The sequence below is a fragment of the Talpa europaea genome (genome assembly GCF_964194135.1).
Source record: "Talpa europaea genome assembly, chromosome: 3".
In the NCBI taxonomy this organism is placed as follows: domain Eukaryota; kingdom Metazoa; phylum Chordata; class Mammalia; order Eulipotyphla; family Talpidae; genus Talpa; species Talpa europaea.
The window spans coordinates 585,513-609,816 of record NC_140069.1 but is presented as its reverse complement, the minus strand read 5'-3'; the positions used below and the strand labels follow the sequence as shown (position 1 = coordinate 609,816).

At 71.7% G+C, this 24,304-nt stretch overlaps 4 protein-coding genes across 9 annotated transcripts; 1 reads left to right on the top strand and 3 right to left on the bottom strand.

Moving 5' to 3' along the window:
• Nucleotides 1-173: 173 nt before the first annotated feature.
• On the bottom strand, nt 174-10,294 carry EEF1D (eukaryotic translation elongation factor 1 delta). Of its 5 annotated transcripts, none has more exons than XM_084229826.1 (9): nt 10,254-10,294; nt 3,903-4,023; nt 3,673-3,744; nt 1,505-1,561; nt 1,157-1,256; nt 971-1,071; nt 679-897; nt 411-605; nt 174-326 (listed from the first exon to the last, which is right to left on the bottom strand). In XM_084229826.1, exons 2-9 carry the CDS (start codon nt 4,017-4,019, stop codon nt 288-290), a joined length of 900 nt encoding a protein of 299 aa, XP_084085952.1. In that variant the 5' UTR covers nt 4,020-4,023; nt 10,254-10,294; the 3' UTR covers nt 174-287. The 5 variants fall into 5 exon arrangements, with proteins under 5 accessions (XP_084085952.1, XP_084085953.1, XP_084085954.1 ...); XM_084229827.1 differs by having other exon boundaries at nt 3,903-4,026; nt 10,254-10,288; XM_084229828.1 differs by lacking the exon at nt 10,254-10,294 and adding an exon at nt 5,101-5,174.
• A 780-nt stretch (nt 10,295-11,074) lies between these two features.
• On the top strand, nt 11,075-12,865 carry TIGD5 (tigger transposable element derived 5; the record flags this gene model as incomplete). Its single annotated transcript, XM_084229661.1, has 1 exon — nt 11,075-12,865. One exon carries the CDS (start codon nt 11,075-11,077, stop codon nt 12,863-12,865), a length of 1,791 nt encoding a protein of 596 aa, XP_084085787.1.
• A 2,103-nt stretch (nt 12,866-14,968) lies between these two features.
• On the bottom strand, nt 14,969-18,181 carry PYCR3 (pyrroline-5-carboxylate reductase 3; the record flags this gene model as incomplete). Its single annotated transcript, XM_084229280.1, has 6 exons — nt 14,969-15,744; nt 15,877-15,969; nt 16,173-16,385; nt 16,614-16,793; nt 17,198-17,262; nt 18,091-18,181. The coding sequence occupies 6 exons, from the start codon at nt 18,179-18,181 to the stop codon at nt 15,562-15,564; spliced, it is 825 nt and encodes a 274-aa protein (XP_084085406.1). The 3' UTR covers nt 14,969-15,561.
• A 1,783-nt stretch (nt 18,182-19,964) lies between these two features.
• Nucleotides 19,965-23,218, bottom strand: GFUS (GDP-L-fucose synthase; the record flags this gene model as incomplete). 2 transcript variants are annotated; one of them, XM_084230424.1, is made up of 10 exons in its annotated part: nt 19,965-20,228; nt 20,366-20,465; nt 20,581-20,660; nt 20,781-20,847; nt 21,050-21,114; nt 21,201-21,334; nt 21,474-21,547; nt 21,665-21,793; nt 22,626-22,740; nt 23,073-23,218. In XM_084230424.1, 10 exons carry the CDS (start codon nt 23,216-23,218, stop codon nt 20,173-20,175), a joined length of 966 nt encoding a protein of 321 aa, XP_084086550.1. In that variant the 3' UTR covers nt 19,965-20,172. The 2 variants fall into 2 exon arrangements, with proteins under 2 accessions (XP_084086550.1, XP_084086551.1); XM_084230425.1 differs by lacking the exon at nt 21,474-21,547 and having other exon boundaries at nt 21,050-21,110.
• Between the last annotated feature and the right edge of the window lie 1,086 nt (nt 23,219-24,304).

Sequence of the window (24,304 nt, the reverse complement as noted above, 5' to 3'; positions counted from 1 at the left end):
ACCTGGACACCCAGGCCAAAGGCCAGCAGAGAGGGGAGAGAGGCCAGCGTTGCCAGGCCACAGCCACGGGGAGGCCGTGGACAGGCTGACGGGCAGGCCTGGCCGTGCCTCTGGGGCCCCAGGGCTGGAGTAACAGGCCCATGAGCCCAGGGAGATGCAGGCCGGTGGGGGCCAGGCCGAGTTTGGGTGGTGCCGCCCATCCGCCCGCCGGGGCCCAGACAGGACAGGAGCCGGGAGGAGGCAGAATCTGTCTTTAATGGCTGCAGGCCCCCCCCACCGGGCCGCGCTCAGATCTTGTTGAAAGCCGCTATGTCCACGCTCTGCACCTGCGGAGGGAGGGGCGGGGAGTCAGAGCATGCGCTCGCCTGGCCCCCCAGCCCCGCCCCTGCGCACCCCCAGCCGCCACTCACGTGCTCCTCAAACTTGGTGATCTCCTCCTCCAGCAGGTCCGTGCCCACCTTGTCGTCCTCCACCACGCACTGGATCTGCAGCTTGCGGATGCCGTAGCCCACGGGCACCAGCTTGGAGCCACCCCAGGTCAGCCCGTCCAGCCGCACGGAGCGCACGCAGGCCTCCAGCTGGGCCATGTCCGTCTCGTCATCCCACTGCGGGTGGGAGAGCGGCTCAGGCCCCGGGCCCAGGGGCCACCCCCCGCCGCCCCCCGGCCCCCCCACTCACAGGCTTGACGTCCAGGAGGATGGAGGACTTGGCCACCAGCGCGGGCTTCTTGGCCTTCTTCTCGGCGTACTGGCGCAGCCGCTCCTCCCGCAGCCGCGCAGCCTCCTTGTCCTCCTCCTCGTCGCTGCCGAACAGGTCTATCTCGTCATCCTCGTCATCCTCCGTGGCCGTGGCCGCCTTCCTGGCGGGGGGCTCCACTTGGCGCATGGGGGACACGTGCTGACGTGGGAGAGGGAGGTGAGGCCCGGGCGGCCAGGCCCTGGGCCCCGCGCAGCCCCGGCCCGCGGCTCACCTGGGTCTGCGGCGCGGTGGCCCGGTGGGCAGGTGAGCTCTTCTCCAGCGCGCTCAGCCGGGCCTCCAGCTTGGCGACGGCCCGCTGCAGGTCCTGCACCACTGGGGGCACGGGGGCAAGAGTCAGGCAGGGAGGGCCCACCCAGGCCAGGGGACCCACCCAGGCCAGGGCCGCCCAGGGCCTCACCGCCTCGCAGGCCCTGGTTCTCCACTTCCAGGCTGGCGACGCGCACAGCCAGCTCGGCGTGGTCCCCGCCAGGCCCACTGGAGGCCCCGGGGCCGGCGCCCTGCAAGGAAGGGGGGCATGAGGGCCGCATCCAGCCTGGCCCAGCCCCTTCACAGCCACTCGGAAGCAGAGGCTGCCGCCAGCCGGCCTACGGCTGCCCCAGGGGCGGGTCCTACAGCGCCAGGCCTGCAGGGCAGTCTTGGGGAAGGCTGCACAGACCCCCTCCAGGCCTCAGCCAAGCAAGAAGCAACCGGCACAGAGTTCTGACTCGGCTGCGGCGCCTGGGGGGAGGGCAAGCGGAGGACTTACAGTCCCTGGGGCGGCCCGGCCTGGGGCCTCAGGGGGGCTGGACAGCGCCACCTGGAGCTGAAAATGGGAGGGGAGAGCGGGTGAGGTCGGCGGGGGCGGCACGGCGTGTGTGGCAGCAGCACCAGGTCTGCCCTCTCGCTCACCAGGCTGGTTGCCAGCCACCTCCGCCTCCACCCAAAGGGGAAGCTGCCCTTTGACCCAGCAGCGCTGTCCAGGGCGCCCCCCCCCCCCCCGCCACCGGGATGCCGCGCTCCAAAAGTGGGCTGCACCTCACAGCGCGCCTCCCTCCAGGGACCCCACACCCCACCCTGGCGCTCCCACTGGTGCCCAGAGAGCATACCAGGCTGCCAGCCCCCGGCCCCGCGGGCAAGGCAGAGCCAGCACTGCCCATGCAGAGACGGCCGGCAGGGACGCTGGGGCCAGGGCTCCTCTCCCAGCCCTGCTGCCCCAGAGACAGCAGCTCCCACCCTCAGGGCACGGCGGCCACTGCCTTCCTGGAATCTGCCCCGCCTCATCCAGGACAGGGCTGGGGCCACACCTGCCTGGGGGCCGTTGGGCCCTGAGTTCAGGCCAGCACCCCAGAAAGGGACCCGGAAAGCACCCTCGTAGCGTGTGGTTTCCCACAGGATGCTGGACGCTCGAGGCAGCCTTGACCAGAGACCACCGAGGCACCGGCCCTGCTCGCACCACACCCTGGATGCCCAGGCTCCGGCAAGGACCTGGGCACCAACTGCCCAATCCAGTCCACGGGCTCCAGAGTGGTGGTGAGTCTAGTCCCCAAACCCCGGCACCACACCTCTCCGCCCCCAGACCGGGGCCGAGGACGGCCAGACACCCTGCCCGGGTCTGCGTGGCCTGGACACGGGGCCCAGCGAGGCGCAGGTGGGAAGGCAGGTGGGGCTGGCGGGGGCGGCAGGAGCCCAAAGGTGTCCCTGCCAAGGCCAGAGCCACGGGGAGGCACCCACAGGCCAAGGGGCCACACGGGCGCCTGCCCCGGGGCCCATGCAGGCAAGGCAGGGAGCGTGGACATGGAGCTCGGCACTGTGTGTCAAGAGCTGGACAGCCGGGGACAGCTGCTACGTGGAGACAGGACACCCTGGCCTTGTCCCAGAAGGTGTGCTGGGGGGGGCGGGGCGCGGCGGCATCTGGAGGGGGCGTGAGCCACGCGGCCTTGGCAGGCGTGGGGAGCCAGGAGTGAGCGGCCCCGAGATGGGTGTGGCCCCAGAGAGTCAGCGCACAAGGGGAGGGAAGCAGCGGTCAACCCCCGGGGTAACTGATGAGGGTCGTGGGCTCAGCTCCGGAGCCCGGGGAGCAGCACCCGGGAGGGTGCAGCCAGCGGCCCTCCGATGGGGGCAGGACCATGGAGCGAGGCCCGGGCTTCTCAGCCTGCACCTGGGGCCCCCGCACACCCCGCCAGGGCCGTCTAGGGGCTGGGCTCTCGCGAGGCTCCCAGGGACACCGCCACAGCGCCACTGCAGCTTGGCCACGAGGCCAGTCCGGCCAGCCCGGCCAGCCCAAGGGCGCTCAGACATAGGCGCCCGGCACGGCAGCCCCACCAGCAGGGCCGCTCCCGAGGAGCCGTCCGGGCCACCGGGGACTTGGCCGCTGTGCGCGGGGCTGGGGCAGCAGCTCCACCCCTCGCCCGCCTGCTGCTCGCCCTGGCAGGAGCTGTCAGTCGGGCCTCCGTGGGAGTGGTGCCCACGAGGGGCATGAGGCCCGGGCAGCCCAGCACGTGGGAGACCAGCCGCCCCCAGCCGCGGCACGAGCTGCTGTGCGCGGCCAGCAAGGGGGGGTTCGGGACCCTGGAGACCAAGGGCGGCAGACCCCTTAGTGCCTCTGGGGAGGCCAGCCCCGGGACACATGGCCAGCGAGGCCGGGACAGCGCCCTGCGTTGAGAGGCAGCGCGAGGCCGACTGCTCTGGAGGGTGGGGGAGGACGCGGCTGCCTGAGCCCCACCTCCCGGCCTGCAGAGTCAAGACAGGCCGGGGACGCGGTGAGCCGGGGAGGGCGAGGGCGGCGGAACACAGAGCCCCCGCGCGTCCTCGCAGCCAGCGCCCCGGGTCTGCGGGGCGGCGGGCGGAGGCCTGGCGGGGCCTGGGTTCAGGCCAGGGCCAGGGCCGGCCACCGGGTGGACAGGAGGAGCGCCGCGGGCCGGCCGCGGTACTCACTCCGGCCAGGGACTTCTGGATGTTCTCTCTGGCTCTGGCGATGTCCCGGAGGATGACGCTGGCGCCGTTCTCCTGCAGGCAGTGCAGAAAGAGCCGGTCTTTTTCATTAAAAAAAATTCAATTGAAAAAAAAGAGGCGCGGCGCGGACAGTGGAAGGGCTGCGCCGGGCTCGGCAGAGGGTGGCCGCCGAGATGGCGGCCGGGCACACAGACCCCGCCCCACGCCCCTACCTGGCGAGCCGAGGCGCCCGCAGGTCCGTCCATCTGCTCGTAGAACCTCCTCTCCGCGTCGTCGTACTTGAACTTGTCGAACCAGACCTTCTCGTGCATGAGGAAGTTCGTGGCCATTTTCCTGCTGAGAGAAGGGAGGCTCAGCGTGGCCGGGGTCCCTCTGCACAGGGTCCGGGGGATTTCCCCCCCCCAGGGCGGTCTCCAAGACCACTGGCTCCCTAGGGCCCCCCTCCGGCAGCCGCACACCTGTGCCGAGCTGAATCTACCCCCCAGTCTACACCCCAGACCACGGAAGAGGGCGGGAGACCCAGCGCCCCGCTGACCGCCGCTGAGAGCCACGGGGCGGGATGGCCACTCCACCCAGGCTCTGGGGCGGACAGCGCGTGGTGCTCGTGACGAGAGCCTTCGCAGACCGGAGACCTGATGGGCCTCATGTCCTGAGGCCACAGGACACTCACAGTTCCGTATCCCCCGCTGCGCCGAGGTCCACGCCCTCCCCCACGGGTCTAGGCCCTCTCCAACAGTAACAGAAGCGATGCACCCCCCATTCTGAGCCAAGGACCCGGGGCCCCACGTGTCCCACTTGGTGACAAGTGGGCCGGGTCCAGTGACTTGCCACGGCTACCCCAGCAGCTGCGGGCCCCCGCCACGCTGCAATTCCATGGCCTGCCCCACACCAAGGCCACGTCCCATCGAACCAGCAAATCCACACCTCACGGGGAGCTGGGGGCTCCCTCCAGGCTCCAGGCCTAGGGGAGACTCCAAATGCCGGCTGGCCTGCAGCCAGAGCACCGGCCACTGCCACACCCAGCCTCCCTCCAGCACCCCGCCCCGCCTGGGGCACCACCACGCCTGGCCCCAGGCTGGAGGCCAGTCTCCCTCAACACCCGCATACTCGGCCCGCCTCCGGACACCCACCTTACCTCCGAGGAGGGAAGAGGTGACCAGGTGGGCGGGCAGATGGGACTTCCAGGGCACTCTGGGAGCTGCCCAGTCCCGATGGGGCGGCACACGGGGCAGGTTCAGCCCTGCCTGACCCCTTCCCGCCCTGCAGAGCAGGGCCCGCGCAGCCCAGGGGTGACCTGAAGGCCACGCGCTCCCACAGTGACTGCCCACCCTTCCTGCTCGGCGGGTCCACGCATCTCAGGGCCCCTCAGGGTGGGGTGCGAGGGGCCCACCCCCCCCAAGTGTCTCCTACTTGGGTCTCAGGCTGGGCACAGCTGGACCAGGCCGGGCCCCCGGGCGCTGGGCCAGGGAGGCAGCCTCGAGCCGCCAGGCCAGCCGCAGGGCCTCGGCGGCGTGGTGGCGGTGCTCGGCGCTGTCGTAGGCGGGCTTGCTCAGCCAGGGAGCCTCGGCGTCCCGGTGCAGGAAGTACCAGCAGGGCAGGGCAGGGGGTGCCTCGCCATCTGCCCGCCGCAGCCCGGCCCGTTTGCCTCCCACGGCGTTGCGGCCCCGCCGTTCTCTGCGGCCCCGCCGGGCGCCCTCGGCCTGGCCAGCACGCTCCTGCAGGCGGACCTTCCCGGGGGGGTGGCCGTCAAACAGGGCCTCGTAGAAGCCCCTCTCGGCCGAGTCGTACCGCGGCTTCTCCAGCCACACCTCCCGCACCAGCGCCTGCAGGCTGCCGCGTGGGGGCTGGCCGTTGGGGGGAGGGCTGGGCAGGCAGGCGAGGGCCGGGCCGGGGGCAGAGGCCGGCTGGCCTGTGTTGGGCAGCTCCTGCCGCCTGGCCCCCTCCGCAGCCAGCAGCAGGGCCTGTGACCACTCCACGAAGGCCCGCTCGGCCTGGTCGAAGGCAGGCTTGTTGACCCAGATGCCCCAGGTCACGTGGTGGCAAGCCACCTGGCTTCCGTGGGTGCAGGGGCTCCGGGGGGCCAGGGCAGGCGGCCAGGCAGTCTGGGCAGCCGCGTCCGCCAGCCTCTGGCGGTAGGAGCGCTCCGCCCGGTCGAAGAGTGGCTTGTCCAGCCAGATGTGGTCGGCCGAGAGACCCACGAGGGCCAGGTCCGCCCGGCCCAGCCCGCCCCGCGGGGAGCGCTTCCTCTTCTTCTGCAGGGGCTTCCTCCCGGCCCGGCCCTTCCCGGGCCCGCTCCTGCCGCCGCCCGGGGCCTCTGCCTCCTCGGCGCCCTGCCGGCGGGGCCCGTCCTCGGCTGGCGCCCCTGCCGGGGGCTGCTGGGCAGTGGCCTGCGCGGCCTGGTGCTCGTAGACACGCCGCTCGGCGTCCCCGTCCTTCTGCTCGGCCTCCCAGACGGTCCCCAGGGCGCAGGCGGCCTTCCCGCTCCTCATCTTCGCACAGCGTTAGAAAGCAAGCACAAGAAGGCAGTTGCAACACCGGGGGCCGCGCAGGGCCGGGGCCCGGCCCCCCACTAACATGCTGGGGTGGGAGCCGCTCCCGGTGGGGGCGCCAAGAGGCAACATGCAGGGAGCCAGACTCCAATGCGCGCGGACGGCGCCAGGCCGCACCCACGTGCCTCTCGGCCCTTCCCGAGCCTCCGGCAGCGCAGCCACCCCTCGCGCAGGGTGGGGCCGTGCGGGACGCGCGCCTATGGAAACGTGAGGTCGGTGCAGCCAGCCGGCCTGCGTCTGGGCTGACCCCACTGGCTGTCCCCGAGGATGCCCGCTCCTCAGTCGGCCATGCCCCTGCCCCTCCCAAGCCCTGAGAAACCGGCCAGCTTCTCAGCGGGCAGCTGGGGAGACCCCGGGCACACGGGGGGGGGGGGCAGGAAGGACGCTGCTGCTGCCGCGGGAGGAGCCCGTGGTTCCCGGGGGGCCTGCACCCACGTGGCTGCTCTGGTCTGCGCCAGAGCCCGGGGCGTGAGCCAGAACCCCTCTGTGACAACGGGTGAGGGAGTGGGGCAGCAGCCAGGGCCCTGAGGCCACGCTTGGGGACCTGGTCCATGGCTCCTGCCCGGTCACAGGCCGGCTCAGAGCCTGTGCCCTAAAGCAGGGCAATGAGCCAAATGACAACCCTCAGGACGCCCCGCGTCCCAGCCCCCACATGGACACAGCCCCCGCCCCAGCGGTTTCTAGGGGAGCCCTGCCCGCAGCCCCTCGGGTACGACCGTAACCCTTTCTTAACACCCCCACAGGAAAACCAGCGCCCCACTCGTTACCCCGCGGCGGTGTCAACCAAGGCCAGCGCCCGCGGGGCTCGGGGGGGGTCTCCCGTTGTACTCGAGGGTCCACCAAGGCCGCTACAGGCACATGCCACAGGGTGGGGGGAGCCGGGACAAGGGGCCCAGGGCACAGGCCACGCCAGGGCACAGGCCACGCCAGGCCCCCCGGCCAGCGCCGCGCTTCTCCGCCCAGCGGCCGGGCACACGGGCGGGCGGGCCACTGTGACATCACCCACTGTCCCGGCGGCAGCGGGCCCGGGCGGGGCACCTCTGCTCCAGGGCACCTCTGGCTCCAGAACAGGGGGACAGGGCTGGGCCCAGCCAGAACACCCCTGGCCTCAGGCACTTGGTCTCCGCCCCACGTCAGCCCAGGCTCCGGTGGCCAAGCATCTGCCCTCAGGCAGGGCGGCAGGCACCAGGGTGACCGGCTCACCCAGGGAAGCACCGTGTGCGACCCATGGCCCCTGGGACGAGACCAGAGCCAGCCTCCTGGGAGGGGGCCGGGCCGCGGCCAGGGAAGGGCGCGAGTACTTACTTCAGTGTTAGTGTCCTAGGACAGCGTGAAGAGAAAGCAGCATGGTTAGAGGCGCAGGCAGGCGGCCCTCGCAGGCTGGAGGGCTCCCAGAGGCGGCTGGCCGCGGAGAGGTGGAGCGAGTTTGGTGAGGGGGCAGAGGAGCGCCCCAGAGCCCCACCCCGAAGTCCCAGGAGGCACCAGCTGCCTGGGGGCCAGGCAGGCCCCAGGGGAGCAGCACCCTCCCCTGCTCCCACACGAGCCTGCCAGGGTGCCTTCCCACGCACCCGGCTGGGGCTGCTGGACGAGGGCCGGGCACTGTGGACAGGGCAGCACCGGGGTCTCAGCAGCTGAAGGCCCCCGAGTCCAGGCCGGAGGTGCCCCAAGGGGGTGCTCAGGGACACAGCTCACCCTGGGCCGGACCCATGGCACCTGGAGCTTAGGAGGCCACCCCCCACGCCCCCGCTGGGGAGGCCAGGAGGCCACGGGCTGCTCGCTTACAGGCGCTGGCCCTCATGTTGCTGACCAGAGGCTGGGCACACAGCAGGCCCGGCAGACTCCAAGTGCGAGCCTCCAGGCAAGGGGGCTCCGCAGACACCACAGGCCCCGCCGGGGAAGCCTCCCGTGAGAAGTGGCATGGGGCGGAGGACAGCACCCAAGGGATGCGGCAAGGGAGGGCAGGGGGCTCTGGCCTGGTGCCACCCGCTGGACAGAAAGGCCAGGCGTCCAAGAGAGCCACTGCCCATGGGGAACTGCCTGCCCCGCTGCTCCCTGTCCCCACCCAGGAGCCGAGCGGCTGCGGCTGCTTGCCTTCCACTGCACCGAGGCCCAGCCCGGCTGTGGAGCACACAGAGACCTCGCCAATGGGGGGCTGCCACACTTGCAGGCCAAGATCTGGAGGCCCCAGCAGGGCCACACTCTGCCCAGCACCAGGTCCCGTGGGAAGGTAGCCATCCCAGCAGGTGATCCTGTGGAGAGTGGCCCAACCCAGTGCAGCCCACACCCCAAGGCCTCTGGCAAAGCCTGGGGGCTGCAGCCCAGGAGGGCACCCCATAGGCCTGGGCACTCAAGGCCAGCCAGGCCTCCCCAGCTCCACCCTCACAGCCCTGAGGCCTGGAGCAGCACAGCAGTCTCTGCCACACCCCCACCACTGCCACGCACAGCCCCAGGCTGCTGGCTGGGCCAGTTCAGGTGTGTCCAGCCAGGCCAGCTCCACTTCCCTTGGTGCCCAGGTGTGCCTGGGGCAACTCAGGGCGCTAGATCCCTAGTCTGTCTCTGGGGGGACACTCCACACTCCCATATTCCTATTGAGACGATTCCCTATTGGCTCCCAGGCATTTAGCCCCACCCCTACAGAAAGGGATCCCTGCACCTTGAGGCCCACACTGGTCGTGCAGGTCACTCCCCTGGGTTGCAGGTTCCCCAACACAAGCCCTGGCTACCAGTGAGCCGCCCCCATGGCCTGACCCTCCTGTGCACGCCAGGCGTGCAGCTGGGCAGGAGCGGAGAAGCTGCAGGGGCTGGCCTGGCGCCGGTGTCCACCCCAGCCTCGTGTCAGTGTCCTGCTGTGTCACTCACTTGCAACACTGAAGTGAGCGTCACTGAAAAGTGGGCCTGGGGCCAAGGCTGGGGAAAGCTCAGGCCCGCACCTCCTGCCTAGCGCCAGAGGACAGCAACGCCCGAGGGACTCCAGCAGGCTTCGCAGGAGCGTCACCTTCAGGGTACTGTCGTCCACAGCGACCCCGTCCATCAGGCGGCTTGTGTGGAAGCTGGACCTCACCTGCTCCCAGAAGCAGAACCGACACCCACCTTCACCAGCCCCCGGTGGAGGGACCGAGGCCCAGCAGCGCCCTGGCAGCGAGAGCAGTGGGGTGCCCGCTCAGCCATAGCCCTGGCTGCCACAGGACACCCTGCCACACCCCCCGTGAAGGGACGGTGGCCTGGCCAGAGAGCGCCCCACAGCAGTGGGACGGAAGCCAGTTCCCAGGGGCTCCAGGAAGGCCTGTTCTGGGGATACCTGCCCAGGAGACAGCCACAGAGCTGGGTGTGGGGGCTCAGGACGCAGGTCAGTGCCCAAGGATCTTTCAGAGCCTCAAGCAAGAGGACGCCCCTCTCTTGCCCCAGGCCAGGCTCCTCCCTCAAAGGGGTTACAAGGTGTCATGGAGGCACACCCCCAAATTGGGAGACCCTCTCCTGGAAGCCCCGCAGTGCAGCCTCCGAGTCTTCCACGTGGCTCCAAAGCCCCTGCCGCGCCCGCTAGCGTCCCTTCTCAGGCGCAGCCCCTTCAGACACCGGCATCCACGTCGCCTCGGCCGACCGCCGCGCTCAAGACCCCGTTCCCAGAAGGACCCCGTTCCCGGGAGGACCCCGTTCCCGGGAGGACCCCGGGCGCTGCTTCCGAGCGCCCGCGCCACTCATTCCGGCCCGCTGCGGTGCCCCCGGGTCGCGCCGGGCCCCTGGGCGCAGGTGCTCAGCAAACCCGTGCCGGGCAGGAGGGCGCGCTGCAGGGCCGGCCCCCGCCAGGGCCGAGGGGCCAGCGCGGCGGGCCGGGCGAGGGCGGGGCGGCAGGCGGGCCCCGAAGCCCGGCGCGGCCGGCCACGTGGCCCCGCCCCCCCGCGCCCGCCCGGGGCGCGCCCCCGGCCCCGACCCCCGGCGTGGCGGCAGGCGGTACTGGCGCCCGGGCCCTGGCGCGCGGAGGGGCGGGCGCGGCTCCGGGGCGGGCCCGGTACTCACGCGCTGGCGAGGACGCGGCGGCGGGGCCGGGCGGCGCGGGCGGCTGCGGAAAGGGAGGCCGGCGCGCGCCGCGCACGGGAAATGAAGCGCCGGGCGCGACCACGCGTCGCCTGCGGGGGTCGCGGGGGCAGCGGCTCGCCCGCTCGCCTCGCCCGGCCGCGAGGCCCTCAGCGCGACGACCCTGCGGGCGCACCCGCACGGCCCCGCGGGCGCCCGCCCGGGCCGTCCCCCCGCAAGGGCGCAGCGAACCGCCCGCCGCCGCGGCGCAGCCCGGCGACCCCCCCGCGGCGCGGCCCGTGGACTCGTCGGAGGGGGCGGGGCTGGCGGCCGGCACGCCTGGGTGACGCGGGGGGCGGGGCTGACGGCCGGCACGCCTGGGTGACGTGGGGGGCGGGGCTGGCGGCCGGCCCGCCTGGGTGACGCGAGGGGCGGGGCTGGCGGCCGGCCCGCCTGGGTGACGCGAGGGGCGGGGCTGGCGGCCGGCCCGCCTGGGTGACGCGGGGGGCGGGGCTGGCGGCCGGCCCGCCTGGGTGACGCGGGGCGCCTGCGCCGCCGGGCGGCGAGACAAAGGGGTGGGCCGCGGCCGGCCCCGCCCCCGGCCCCGCCCCGCGCGCCCGGCCCGTCGCGCGTATGGCGCCCGCGCCCCCGCCGCCGCCCCCGCCGCCATGCACCCCGCGGGCCCCCCGGCCGGCCCGGCCCCGCACCGCGGCCGCCGCCCCCCGCCCGCGCGCCCCGCCGAGCCGCCGCGGCCCCCCGCGCCCGGCCCGGGCCCGGCCGCGCGCGCGCCGCCCCCCGCGCCGCGGCCCCGCGTGGCCGCGAAGATGGCCCTGCGCAAGGCCTACGCCATCGAGGACAAGCTGCGGGCCATCGAGCGCGTGCGGCGCGGCGAGCGGCAGGCCAGCGTGTGCCGCGACTTCGGCGTGCCCGGCGGCACGCTGCGCGGCTGGCTCAAGGACGAGCCCAAGCTGCGCTGGTTCCTGCAGCAGCTGGGCGGCGAGGTGGGCACGCGGCGCAAGAAGATGCGGCTGGCCAACGAGGAGGAGGTGGACCGCGCCGTGTACGCCTGGTTCCTGGCGCTGCGCCGCCACGGCGTGCCGCTGTCCGGGCCGCTCATCCAGGCGCAGGCCGAGGCCTTCGCGCGCCAGATCTACGGGCCCGAGTGCACCTTCAAGGCCAGCCACGGCTGGTTCTGGCGCTGGCAGAAGCGCCACGGCATCTCCAGCCAGCGCATCTACGGCGAGGCCGAGCCCCTGGCCGCGGGCCCCGCCGCCGGCCCGCCCGTCAAGCAGGAGCCCGCGCAGGCCGGGGGCGCCGGCGCCTCCCCTGAGCAAGCCCGAGCGCCGGCGGCGCCGGCCGAGGGCGGCTACGGAGACGAGCAGATCTACAACGCCAACGTCACCGGCCTCTACTGGAAGCTGCTCCCCGAGCACACGGCGCCCCTGGGCACCGCGGCCCCCGGGGGCTGCCGCCCGCGCTGGCGGGGGGACCGGGTGACGGTGCTGCTGGCCGCCAACCTCACCGGCAGCCACAAGCTGAAGCCGCTGGTCATTGGACAGCTGCCGGACCCACCCAGCCTGCGCCACCACAACCAGGACAAGTTCCCGGCCTCCTACCGCTACAGCCCTGATGCCTGGCTCAGCCGCCCGCTACTGCGGGGCTGGTTCTTCGAGGAGTTCGTCCCAGGCGTCCGGCGCTACCTGCGGCGCAGCTGCCTGCAGCAGAAGGCTGTCCTGCTGGTGGCCCACCCACCCTGCCCCAGCCTGGCCGCCAGGATGCCAGCCCTGGAGGAGAGCGAGGAGACCCCCAGGTGGTGTCGCCCTGAGCCCCTGGGCGCCCCGGAGGAGCTGCAGACGCCTGACGGGGCCGTGCGGGTGCTGTTCCTGTCCAAGGGCAGCAGCCGGCCGCACATCCCGGCCCCGCTGGAGCAGGGCGTGGTGGCTGCCTTCAAGCAGCTGTACAAGCGGGAGCTGCTGCGGCTGGCCGTGTCCTGCGCTGGGGGCTCCCCGCTGGACTTCATGCGCAGCTTCATGCTCAAGGACATGCTGCACCTGGCCGGCCTCTCCTGGGACCTGGTGCAGGCGGGCAGCATCGAGCGCTGCTGGCTGCTGGGTCTGCGGGCGGCCTTCGAGCCCCGCCGGGCCGAGGACTGTGTTGGCCAGCCGGCTGGCCAGGCGGAGGAGGCGGCAGAGCACAGCAGGATGCTCAGCGACCTCACACACCTGGCAGCCCTGGCCTACCAGCGCCTGGCGCCCGAGGAGGTGGCCGAGTGGCTGCACCTGGACGACGACGGGGGGCTGCCCCACGGCGGCAGGGAAGAGGGCGGCCCCCGCCGGCCCCACGCGCTGGCCCCTGCTGCCCCTCCACCTCCAGCCGGCCCGGCCTCCATCGAGGGGGTAGCGGAGGAGGAAGAGGCTGTTGACCAGTGTGGGGCTCCTGTGCCCACCGCGGAGGAGGCCGTGCGGGGCCTGGAGACCGCTCTGCGGTGGCTGGAGAGCCAGGACCCCCGGGAGGTGGGGCCTCTGAAGCTGGTGCAGCTGCGCTCACTGATCAGCATGGCCCGCAGGCTGGGGGGCGTCGGGCCCTCCCTGGCCATCCCCGACGATGGGGTGTGACCGAGCCCGCCCCTCCGCCACCTCTGCTGTTGCACTTGCGGGGAGGGCTTGGCCTCTCCTCATGGCTCGGGCTGCAGAGGTCCAGGCCAGCCTGACTTGGAGGGCCCGTCGGAGAAGGGTCCTCCTGCTCCTCCTCCCCGGGGGGCGAGTGCCTTTGTGGGGGGTGTTGTTATCCGGCCAGCCGGCCGGTGCAGCCCTGCACCCCCCAGAGTGAAGGCCGTGTCCCGCCCTGCTGGCAGGCTGCAGCCCTCATTTGCACTGGACAGCCCAGCCAGGGCCCTGGCAGCTGTAGTCCCCGCGCCGCCGCTCTCCGGGGAAGCGCGCCAAGTCAGTTTTTACAGCCGCTCTCCAGAGGGGCCTGGGGTGTGTCGGGGTGTCTGTGGGTGACCCAGCACCTGTGGCTCCTGCCCGTGCAGCCAGCAGTGTACATTTCTGCTCCACTCGGATTTTTAAAAATTTTCCTTTAGAAAATTCCATTCTGAACAGCTCTCTCATTCCACGGGGTTGTTGAGTGCCTGGACTTGGGCCCTGGTGGTTTATCAGCGACGGAACGGCTGCTGGGCTCCTCCAGCCCACTCTGGCCACATTCCTGGGCCCGGGGCACCGCAGTGCCTTAGTGCCCCCTCCGCCTCCTGCACAGCCGGGGGGGGGGCGGCCCCAGCAGCCAGCTTCAGGTGGCACCGTTTGGAAGAGGAAGGACCTGTATCTCTACACGGCTCACGATCAGAGTCATGCCGGGCTCTGAGGCCGAGACCCCCGGTCCTCCCGGGCACTGCTGCTGCCAAAGGCCCCACCTGGAAGAGCGGGCCTGCCCGGGGCTCCCCGCAGTCAGACGAGGCTCCGGGCCAAGCTGCTTGGACAGGACCGGCCTGTCCTCCTGCGCGAACAGGGCGGGGAGCCACTGCCTGCTGGCTTGGGCAGCCCGCGGCTGCCCACCCTACGTGTCCGGGCTGCTCCGGCGCTCCCCTATCCTCGCCTGTCCCTGTGTTCTGCTAGTGGTCCAGCCTGTGGGGGCGACAGATGGGCGAACTCACGGGCGGGGCGTCGAGGCCCTGGGGGAGGCAGCCCAGGGAGGTTCTGTGCACTTCCAGGAACAGAAACTCTTTCGCGAAACAGCCTAGTCCAGGGGGAGCTGACACCTCCCAGACACAAGAGCTCGGAGAAGGCGTGGGGGGAGCCAGAGGCACGGCTGGCCCGTCAGGCCCCAGCGGCAGCCCACAGCTCCCCCCGCCGGCCCTGCCCGGCCCGCACCGCTGCGGGAGCCTTCGGTGGTGCGGGCTCAGCAGAGCTCGGGCTCAGCCGTCCGCCTCTCCCGCCGATGGACGCCCGGGGCTCCCCGGCTGGGAGCTCCTGGTCACCGCGGCCCGCCTGGCCCCTGCCCAGACGTGTGGAGAGGCCACCCTCGGGCATAGGCGGGCGTCCCTGGCCCTGATCCATCCCCGAGACTAGAGGAGAGACGCTGAGAGGGGCCTCGAGGCCTGCCCAGGGACCTGGCGGGGGCTGTGTGTGGAGAGGAGCCTCCCCCAAGGGGGCTGTGTACTTGGAAAGGGACCCCAACACCAGGGGTGGGGACAGGCCGGGGCTCCCACAAGCCAGGGGTGGGCTTTTGGGCATGTCTGGCCCCTGGTGACACTTGACTCCCGGGCGAGTCCCTGGGGGAGGGACGGCTTGGCAGGCCAGCGGGGCCTTCACGCTGCCCGGGCGGGGCGGAGCTCAGCTGCCCTGTCCGGAGTCCGCTGCTCCAGGCTGGAGCCACGGTGCCGGGCTGAGCAGTGGGAGGGGCAGGGGCTATTCTGTACAGCAGCTTCTCGCTGGGCGCACACCGGGCACTGCAGCACCCGCAGCCAATGGCTGGGACACCCTCCTGCACCCCAGCAGCCCCGGAGGCAGGTGTGCTGAACCCCGTGTCCCTGCTGAGGGCTGCCCAGTGGCTCAGCCGGCGGCGGGTGGGGGAGACCTGCCCAGCCAGACTAGCAACCCCTCCACACCCCTGCCCTGCAGCCGCGAGCACCTGTCTGCGCACTGGGCCGCTGGGCACTCAGTGGGCCTCCGGCGCACTGTCAGTCACCAAGCTGGGGGTCAGTGTTTATTCCCCCACAGGGGCTGCCAGGGGAGTCCAGCGGCTGGGAAGGAAAGTGGAAAGGGGGCGGGGCAGGGGCAGTGGGCTGGGGCAGGGAGGCAGGAGAAGGGCCCCCAGGGAGTTGGGGGCGGTGGAGGGGGCGTGGCTGGGCCTGCCAGGGAGCTATCTGGGCTTCACCCCCACACCCCTGCAGTCTTGGGACTGGGGAACTGCGGGAAGGCCCAACTGCGGCCCTTCTGGCTGGTGCATCCAGGGGAGTGCCCAGGAGCCTCTCCTGGGGCCAGAGACCAGACACCTCCACTGCCACCCGCCCCTCACAGGTGTGGCTTCTCAGCCAAGCTGTCCTGCCTGTGGGCGACCCCCAGCTTCCTGAGGGGTGGGCCCAGGCAGCTGCGTCTGTCCCCTATGCCCCGACGCTGATGGGGTCCAGCTGTAGGTGCTTGGGCAGCAGAGGGCGAGAGGCACCCGATCAGCAGCACTGACCACAAAGCCTCCTGCCCTAGGTGGCCAGGGGGAGCTGCTGAGTGAGGCTGCCAGCCGTGTGCCCTGTGGGGGACAGTGGGCGGGGCGGGGGATGCGGGCATGGCGCGTCTCTGTTCTCAGCGTCCGGCCTGGGCTACTTTCCGCTCAGCTCCCTGGCGCGGTAGGTGGCCGCCTCCACGGCGCTCATGGTGGCTGCCCGCAGGCCGCCGCGCTCCAGGGCATGCAGCCCGTGAATGGTGGTGCCACCCGGGGTGCACACGTCGGTGCGCAGCTGGGCCGGGTGCTGTCCGCTCTGCAGCAGCATCTTGGCCGTGCCCTGAGGGGACACAGGGGCAGTGACTGTGCAGCTCAGCCAGGTGTCCATGGCCTGCTGTCCTTCCTTCCCATCACCTCAAGGACACGGGCCTCTCGCAGGCCCCTTGCCCATGCCCGAGACCCGCCCACTCACCAGCAGCGTCTGGGCCGCGATGCGGTGTGCCAGGCCACTGGGCATGCCCATCTTGATGGCGCCCTCAGCCAGGGCCTCCGAGAAGGCACACACCTGTGTGGGGCAGTGTCAGGGCCCGGCTGCCCCATGTGGAGCCAGCCTGGACCCGGCGTGGACACAGGAGTGGGTGCGGCGCGAGGGGACACAGGGCAAGGCCTGGGCCAGTCCCAAGCCCAGAAGGCAGGAGGTCCAGGGACCGGAGGGGCAACAGTGGGAGCAAGGGTGGGTGTGGGGGCAGGGGGCCAGACAGCACTCACGAAGGCTACGCCGCTGCCGCTGAGGCCAGTGTGGACATCCACCTGGGCCTCAGGCACCTCCTCGCACTGCCCACAAGCCTCCAGCAGGGTCCGCAAAAGCTCGGCCTCGCTGCTCCCCACGTTGCGGCCCCGCGCCATCACCACAGCCCCCTCCTGCACCACGCAGGGCAGGTTGGGCGAAACCCGGATGACCCGCGCAGTGGGGGGCAGCAGCTGTTCAGAGAGAGGCTGGCGTCCATGAGCTCATCCCCGCTAGCCGCAGGCTCTCTGGGCTGCTTCCCAGGCCTAGTGGGAGGACTGGACCGCCGCCCCGGCCGCCTGTGTTGGACGCCGGGGCTGCCCACCACCTGTCCACCCGTCCTGGTGCATGGAAGGGCTAGCCTGGGGCAGGAAGTTGGCATCAGGGACTCAGCCCCCACCTCACCTGCAAGGACCACTCACCTCCTCCAGGGTGCTCAGAGAGACCCCGGCAGCCACAGACACCAAGACATGCTTGTCGGTGACCACGGGGGCCACCTCCACCAGGACGGACGGCAGGACGTGGGGCTTGGTGGCCAGGAAGACCAGCGTGCAGCTGCGCAGCACCTCCTGGTTGGAGTGGGTGGTCTGACAGCCCAGGGCCTGCGGACACCATACCGGCCGCGTGAGGGTGCTGCTCCGGCCACCAGCCTGCTGGTGCTGCCTGGCACCCCTGGGTGCCTTCCAAGGCCAATGCCTCGGCACCCCCACTCACTCAGACTATGGCTCAGGACCCACCCTGCACTGCACAAACACCCGAAAGACCGGCCACCCTAGTGAGTGCCCAGGACTGTCCTGTTCCGCCCCGCACGGGTACACACGTACACACACCTGGGCCGCACACTCACTCTGCCCAGCCCTCCACAACCTTGAGTTCTGGCCTTTGACCCCACTCCCTGGCCCAGCCAGTCTCCAAGCCAAATAAGCCTCGCTCTCCAGGCCCAGGACCTGGGGAGGGGTGGGGACCCTGGGAAGCGCCCCCACTCCCAGAAGCTGGTCCAGCTCACCCGGAAACGGCAGAGGTTCCGGTCCGAGGGCGCGCTGGCCAGCACCCGCTGAGCCTCCACCTTGCCTGGAGAGCAGAAAGGCAGAAGGCGGTGAGGCGGCACCGCCGTCCTAGCCCCTGGCCAGCCTGAGGCTCCTGGAGAACCCAAGTGCCCAGTGGGCGCCCCCCGAGGTGGTCAGGTCGCGCCCAGCCTGCTGTGGAGTCACTGGCACCTGCTCTGCTGGAGCCGGGGCAGGAGCTGGCCAGCTCCTAGGCTGGGAAGCGGGGGAGGGGGCGCCCGCAGAGGGCAGCGAGCGCCTCCCGGCAGGTGAGGCTGCAAGGGCAGGCGGGCGCACAGGTTAGGTGTGGGTGGGGTGGCAGCACCTGGGAGTGCGGGAGGCGTGGGTGCAACTCACAGCCCGAGCCGTCCGGGCGGGCCTGCACGCTGGGCCCGGCTCGCTCGCGCTCCCGTGGCGGCCGTGACCCTGCGGCGCGGCCTCGGGCGCAGGTGGCGCGCTCGGTTGCCTCCCGGTAAACGCCTTTCTGGCCCCGCGGGCTCAGGCCGCGGCAGAAAACGGCCCCTTCGCCTGCACGAGAGGAGCCGCGCGCGGGTGGGCGAGACCCGCTCCCCGCCAGGGCGCTGCCCCTCACTCCCTGAGGCCAGACGCCGGGGCCAGACGCCCTGCGACGCGGAGACGCAGGTGCCCGGCCCACAGGCCCACAGCGCGCGGCCGCGGGCCCCCGCGGAGCGGCGGGCCGGGCGGGCGCGGGAAGCCGGGGCTGGCGCCGGGCCCGCGGGGAGGCGTCCGTGGAAACAAAGGGCCGCGGACGCCGGCAGGAGCGGGGCCCCGCGCGCCCCCCGCCCGCGGGCAGACGGCCCCTCCGGGACGAAGCCCGGGCCCGCCCGCGCCCCACCTGCTCGGACGAGGCCGTGCGCGATGGCCTCCGCCATGCGGCCCGCGCCCACGAAGCCCACGCGCAGCTGCGCGCGCCCGTCCGCCGCCATCGCGCCGCCTGCGCCCGGCCCGCCCCGGCCCGCCCCGGCCCGCCCCGGCCCGCCCGGCCCGCCCCGCCCCGCCCCGCCCCGGCCCGCCCCGCCAATGGGCGCCGCCGCACGGCGGCCTCCGGGCCCGCACGCCCCGCCCCGGCCGCGGCCCCAGCGCGCGGGCACGTCCCGGCTCCCGGGGGGCAGGTCGGCAGCGCCAGCCGCAGGCGCGGTCCCGGGTGGCCCCGATGCCAGGCTGGCCCCGCGGTCGGCCCGCTCGCCGGGGCGCGCAGGCTGGGCGGCCCTGAGGGGAGGCGGCGGGCGGGCCGGGGCCGGGGCCGGGGCCGGGGGCCGCCAGCCGCAGGCCGACCCTCCCGGCGAGAAGCAGGTTCTCAGAGCGCCGGCCGTGCTGCTGGAGCTGTCCCTCCCGTCCACGTGGGTGCTGGCTTTTGCCACCTCGCAGGGACTGGCCCAGGAGGCAGGAGGCATCCTGAGGCGGGGTGCCCAGCGGAGGCCTGGCCATCTTGGTCTGCCTCACGGACCACCTCTCATGCCCCCAGGGAGAGGGTGGGGATGCCTGTGAACTGCCACACGGGGCGCGCTTCACTGCCCACCCAGCCGAGGGCTGCGTCCTGAAGAGACTTTGTTTTCTCCACAGCGACGCTTCCTCAGCTTCTCCGCTACATTAAGGCCCCCATCGGTCCACTCCGCACCTGCAGCGGGGGCCAGCTCTGGGCAGGGATGGGCGCCGCACCGGGGAGGGGGCGCCACACGACCACAGTCCCGGCAGCTGCGCCCAGACTCTGCTCAGGGCCAGCCTCCTCCCCACCATCCTCACCTGGCTGGCCCCAGCTCCTATTTGGGGGTGAACCTATTACCCCTCCCTGAACCCTCACTTTGGGCAGTTTCCACTCACTAAGGACTGGCGCCAGGGGCATGCTGGGAGCGGGGGCACCGCTATTCCAGACAAGCCTGCACAGGCAGGTGCCAGGAGGACACCTCAAGGGAGACCTAAAGGCGGGGCACCGAGGGCAGCGGCCAGGGCCAGGGCCAGGGCCGAGAGAAAGGGGCAGTGACCGGCGAGTGGAGACGCCAGGATCTGGGGAGACCACCGTCTCCAGCCATGCAGACAAGGGAGGGGAAGGTGGGGGCCACCAGGTGAAATGGCAGAGGACCCCCCAGGGGAGGCGGCTAGCAGTGGGACCGAGGCTGGGGGGCAGTCTGGTGGGCTCTGGCCAGGAACACTGCAGCTGGCACTCCTGCGTGCAGCACGGGCTGACTGGCAAGGGGCCTATCTACTGATGAGAATGGGAGGCCCACGTGGTCACCTCCTTGCCCAGCAGGCTGGCAGGCCCTCCTGGGTGCTACTTCTTACTGTCACAAGGGCAGGCCTGACCCCATGACCCAAGCGACAGCCCAGGGGCTCAGGAGATGAGGGGCAAGGCCAGGCCCCGGTTCTCTCCTGGGGTCCCAGGAAGCCTGAGCCACCCCATCAGCACCCTCCCCTCGGGTCCACCTTTGTGCCCACGCAGCCTGTCCAAACCCAGACCTTGTTCCCAGCATCATGGGGGTGGGGGCGGGGCACCCAGGTCCCCAGGGTGCTCTGGCTACCCAGAACTGTGTGCGGCTGTGTGGACACCAGCCGGGGCTGCGGCAGGTGGCCCTGCTGTCCCCCCACCACTGACAGCGTGGCCCGCCCTCCCTGTGGTCGCACACCGTCCTCTCGCTGCCCCCCAGTAGCGCCCAGGGCCGGGCAATCAGAGTGAAGACACGGGCGTCTGCCTAGGAGGCAGTGCCGGCCGCGGCGGGGGTCCAGGCGGGCCTGCAGGAAAGCGCTTTATTAGCTGCGGGGGTGCAGTGAACACGCTCAGGGCGCTGGTGGTGGACCGTGTGGTGCCTGCCTGGCTGCGCGGCCTCCCTGAGGAGGACCGGCGGTCCCGTGCCGGGCGCCCTCGGCCAGGCGGCCGGCCACACCCTGACTCCGAGCCAGGCACGAGGGGCCGCCGCCCGCTTCACTTCCGAGCCTGCTCGTAGTTGTCGGTGAACCAGGCGCAGGTCTCCTTCACGGCTGCGGGAGGCGGGCGGGTCACCCCGTGCGCTGCCTCTGCGCGGCCGGCGGGAGCCCGAACCCACAGGCGTCCCCCCTCCCGCGGCCAGAGCCCAGGGCGGGCAGGGGCAGGGGCAGGAGGAGGGACAGCGCCTCACCCTGCTTGAAGGGCGTGAAGCGGAAGTCCGGCAGGTAGGCCCGCAGCTTGCCGTTGCTGGCCGTCTTCTTAAACTGCCCGTCTGACTTGGTGGTATCAAACTGGGCGCCTGGTCAAGGCCACAGCACAAGGCACAGCCTCCCCGCCCCTGCCGGGGCCTCCTCCCACCCAGCCCCGCGGTCTCCACGCGCCGCCTCGGGCCCCAGCCAAGGATACGGTGACCTCCCCGCGGAAGTCCATGGCCTCCACCACTGCCTCGGCTGCCTCCCGGATGGACACCTCGTCCTCCTCACCCACTGTGGGGACACGGTCCGCTCAGGCTCCTCCCCCTGGCCTGCCGCAGCCTCCCTTCGCCCCCCCAGCTCTCAGGACAGAGGAGCTGCCTCGCCGCGGCAGGGTGAAAGGCAGGGGCCCACCTGACAGGATGATGGGCTCCACCTCATCGTACTCCCGCAGGACCCAAATAAAGAGCCGGGCCAAGTCCTGCAGGGCAGAGAGGCCAGGCCAGAGATCACAAGTCGCCGCCAGGGGGGCACACAGGGCCCTTCCCGCAAAGGCCCCGGCTGGAATCCACACCGCTGCCCAGCCCAGGGGGCACAGCTCAGCCCCGGCCCAGCCAGGGCCTGCTGCCCTGCCCAGGCCGCCTCAGGCCGTGCCCCGCACAGGGACCCCCGCGCCCGCCTACCAGCGAGTAGATGAACTGCCTCCGCGGCTTCCCCGAGCCCCACACGGTCAGGGCCGAGCCGCTGCCTGCAGACGGGAGGGCGGGTCAGGGCGGGGGTCAGGGCGGGCCGGGAGCCTCGGCGTGGGGCGCGGCCGGCCCGGCGGGCACTCACTCTTGGCCAGGTGCGCCTTGTGGATGAGGCCGGGCAGCACGTGGCCGTCCTCGATGTTGAAGTTGTCGTGGGGCCCGAAGACGTTGGTGGGGATGACCGCGGTGAAGGTGCGGCCGTGCTGCTGGAAGTAGGCCCTGCAGAGGCGCCGGCTGCTGGCTCCGCCTGCCCACGCGCCAGCCCCCCGCTGGGCTCGCGCCCGTGGTCACCCTCGGCGCCCCCCCAGGGCTCGGCCCGCCCCATCCCTGCCGGCCTCGTGGGGAGCAGGGTGGACACCTGTTCTGCACGTCGATCATCCTCTTGGCGTAGGAGTAGCCGAAATTGCTGCTGTGCGGCGGCCCATTGTGGATCTGCGGGGAGAGGGGAGGAGCCTGTGCCGCGGCTGGCCCCGCCCCCGCCGCACCCCCACCCCCACTCCACCCACCCAGGTCCCACCCCGCCTGCCCCCAGGCCCGCCCCGGCCTCACCATGGTCTCATCGATGGGGTAGGTGGTCTTGTCCGGGAAGATGCAGGTGGACAGGCAGGACACCACCTTGCGTGCGCCCCCCTCGAAGGCGGCGTGCAGGACGTTGTCGTTGATGTGCACATTCTCCCTCTGCAGGGACCAGGAGGTCAGGCCCCACCAGGACCCCAGCCCTCACCTGGCCTCCAGGGAACGAAGGGGAACACACCCTGGCCCCTCTGACGCCAGCGGGGCCTGCTTCTGCAGGACCTAACTGCTCCCTGGACAAGGTGAAGCCCCCTGTGGGGACCTTCCAGAAATGGCTGCCCCTCCCGGACAGCAGGGCTTCCACCCTAAATCAGGCGGCCCTACTGGCCCCAGGCTCTAGGGGTTTGAAGGTGCTGGAGGAGAGGTCCCAGCCCTGAGGACCTCTGCTGAGGGCAAGCAGTGGTGGAAGGGGACCAGGGGGGCCCAAAGAGCCTTAGGGGAGGTGCAGGGCTCCCGCTACTGGGGAGAGGGGCCCCCCACTCCAGATACCATGTTGGCCGTACTACCCAATAGCAGTGAGGCCTTGGCCAGCCTCACCACCCCGTCTGGAAATTTGGTGAGATGGCCAGGGGCTTGGACTAGTCTGGGGAGCACCTGAGAGAGGCTCCGCTTGACATGCAGGGACCTGGGGTGATAGCGCCCGATGGCCAGGCCAGCTGCCCTGGGACGGGCCATTCATACTCGCTGGGCGCAGGCAGGCACCCCATTCCCAGATGGCACACCTCTGCACCTGCTGACAGTCCCGGGAGCAGGTGGCGGGGAGGCCCCTCAGCTCCGCACCCCGAGCGCCCACCCTGCCAGTCAGTCGCGTGGCTCTTCCTATCAGGCCCAACACCTGCAGGCCCCCCTGCCTGCGGACCAAGTGTGGGGATGGAGGCCCCTAGGGACCTCCCGAGGTGGAAAAGCAGCTGGGGAACCTTGGTGGCCCCTCACTTACCCAGAAGTCCAAGTTGTATTTGATGTTCCGGAACAGGCCCCCTACCATCGCAGCAAGGTGGATGACATGCGTGGGCCTGACCCTTTCAAACAGGGCGCGGGTCTGTGCAGCATCCCTGGGGGAAGCCAGGCCATCAGGAGCCCGTGGAGGCCCAAAGCACTAGCACCCCAGGGCAGAGCTCCGGGGACAGAAGCGTGGCAGGACAGATGGCAGGGGCTGCCAAAGGGAAAGTGGCCTGTGCAGGTCCTGGCTGGCAGGAGGGCGTGGGCTTCCAGGAAGAGCTGGAGGGATGTTTGCCCGGAAGCTGAGCCGCACCGCCCAGGCCCAGCCAGCCACATGGCGGGCGGGTGGGGGCAAGGACGCGTGGCTACCAGGCTCAGTGACAGGCCCTGCCCGCAGCCCGAGTCCAGGGCGGGCCCGTGGGGGTGCCCAGGGACGGCCACTCACGTGAGGTCGGCATCCTTAGAGGAAACAAACACCCAGTCTTCTCCAGGCAGTCCAGCCCCATTGGCGACCACCTGCTGGATCGCTCTTCCCACCAGCCCGGAGCCCCCCGTCACTAGAATCCGCACAGACTCCTGAGGCTCACACATACTGGCTGCACCTGCAGGATCAAAGGGCATGAGGCTGAGGCCATCGGCTCCCATTTGCTGGAAGCCCACCCCAGATGCCCCTGCTGGGGTGGTACACTGGACCCATGACTGCTACCTGTCTAAGGCTCTGGGGGCAGCCGACACAGGACGAGGCCCCGCTGAGGGGATAGCTCTGTGGCCCATCCAGATGCAGCTCACCTGCTTTATGCCCTCCACCCAGCTCTGTTTCCAGGACGCCCTGTGCCAAGAGCTATAAAGCCAAGAGCCTGACTGCAGGCTCCACCCAGCAGGCCTAGCCCAAGGCCCAAGATAGGGTATGCTCAGCTCTCCTCCAGCTGACAAGAGAGAGGCAGCTTGGGGGCTGCCTCTTTCCTTTCTCGGATCCTGAGGGTTGCTCCAGCCAAAGTCCACATGCCCAGGCAGGAGAGGGATGGCGCCAGTGCTTGCTGGCGGTGACCAACCATCGCTGGAGTGCCTTGGTGAGCCTGGTCCTCCTGGGCAAGTCCTGCTTCTGGCTGAAACTGGACAGGCCTGGGGAACCACTGCCCCCAGAAGACCCTACGTGGGCGCTGGAAATTTGCTCTGGCCTCTGCCCCCCTCAGGGTCCCCGGATCAGCCCTCACAGGAGGGGGCCCTGCCCTGATAGCCGGGGGCTCGCGACCTCACTGGCCGTCCAGCAGCTGGGGGGCGGGAAGACACCGACTCTGGCCCGGCCCCTTCCCACACCGCCGATGCTGTCCCGGGACCCCGGGCCCTGCCCAGGCCCCAGGGCCACCTCCATGCCCACGGGCATCTTGCAGCCGGGCCCCTCCCGTGCCCCCAGCCTCCTCTCACGCCTCCAGACCCCTCCTGCGCCAACGAGCCCTTCCCGCACCCCAGGCTCCCGGCACCCTTTAAGTCACTCTGGTTCTCACGAGGCACCCAGGTCCTGCCTCGCCGCCGCGGCCCCGGGGGTTCCGCCCGTGCCCCGCCGCCGCCTCACCTGCGCCCGGCCCCACCTGCCCCGCGCTCGCAGTGCTGCTTCCGGCGCCGGCGGCGATGCCAGCCACGCGCCCGGCCCAGGTGGAGGGGGGCGTGGCCGGGGCC

Coding starts and splice junctions, on each gene's coding strand:
- EEF1D (XM_084229825.1), bottom strand. CDS start 6,179: ATGAGGAGCGGGAAGGCCGCCTGCGCCCTGGGGACCGTCTGGGAGGCC. Junction 1,072..1,156: donor GAACCAGGGCCTGCGAGGCG/GTGAGGCCCTGG, acceptor CCGTGCCCCCAG/TGGTGCAGGACCTGCAGCGG. Junction 606..678: donor TCCTCCTGGACGTCAAGCCT/GTGAGTGGGGGG, acceptor TCCCACCCGCAG/TGGGATGACGAGACGGACAT.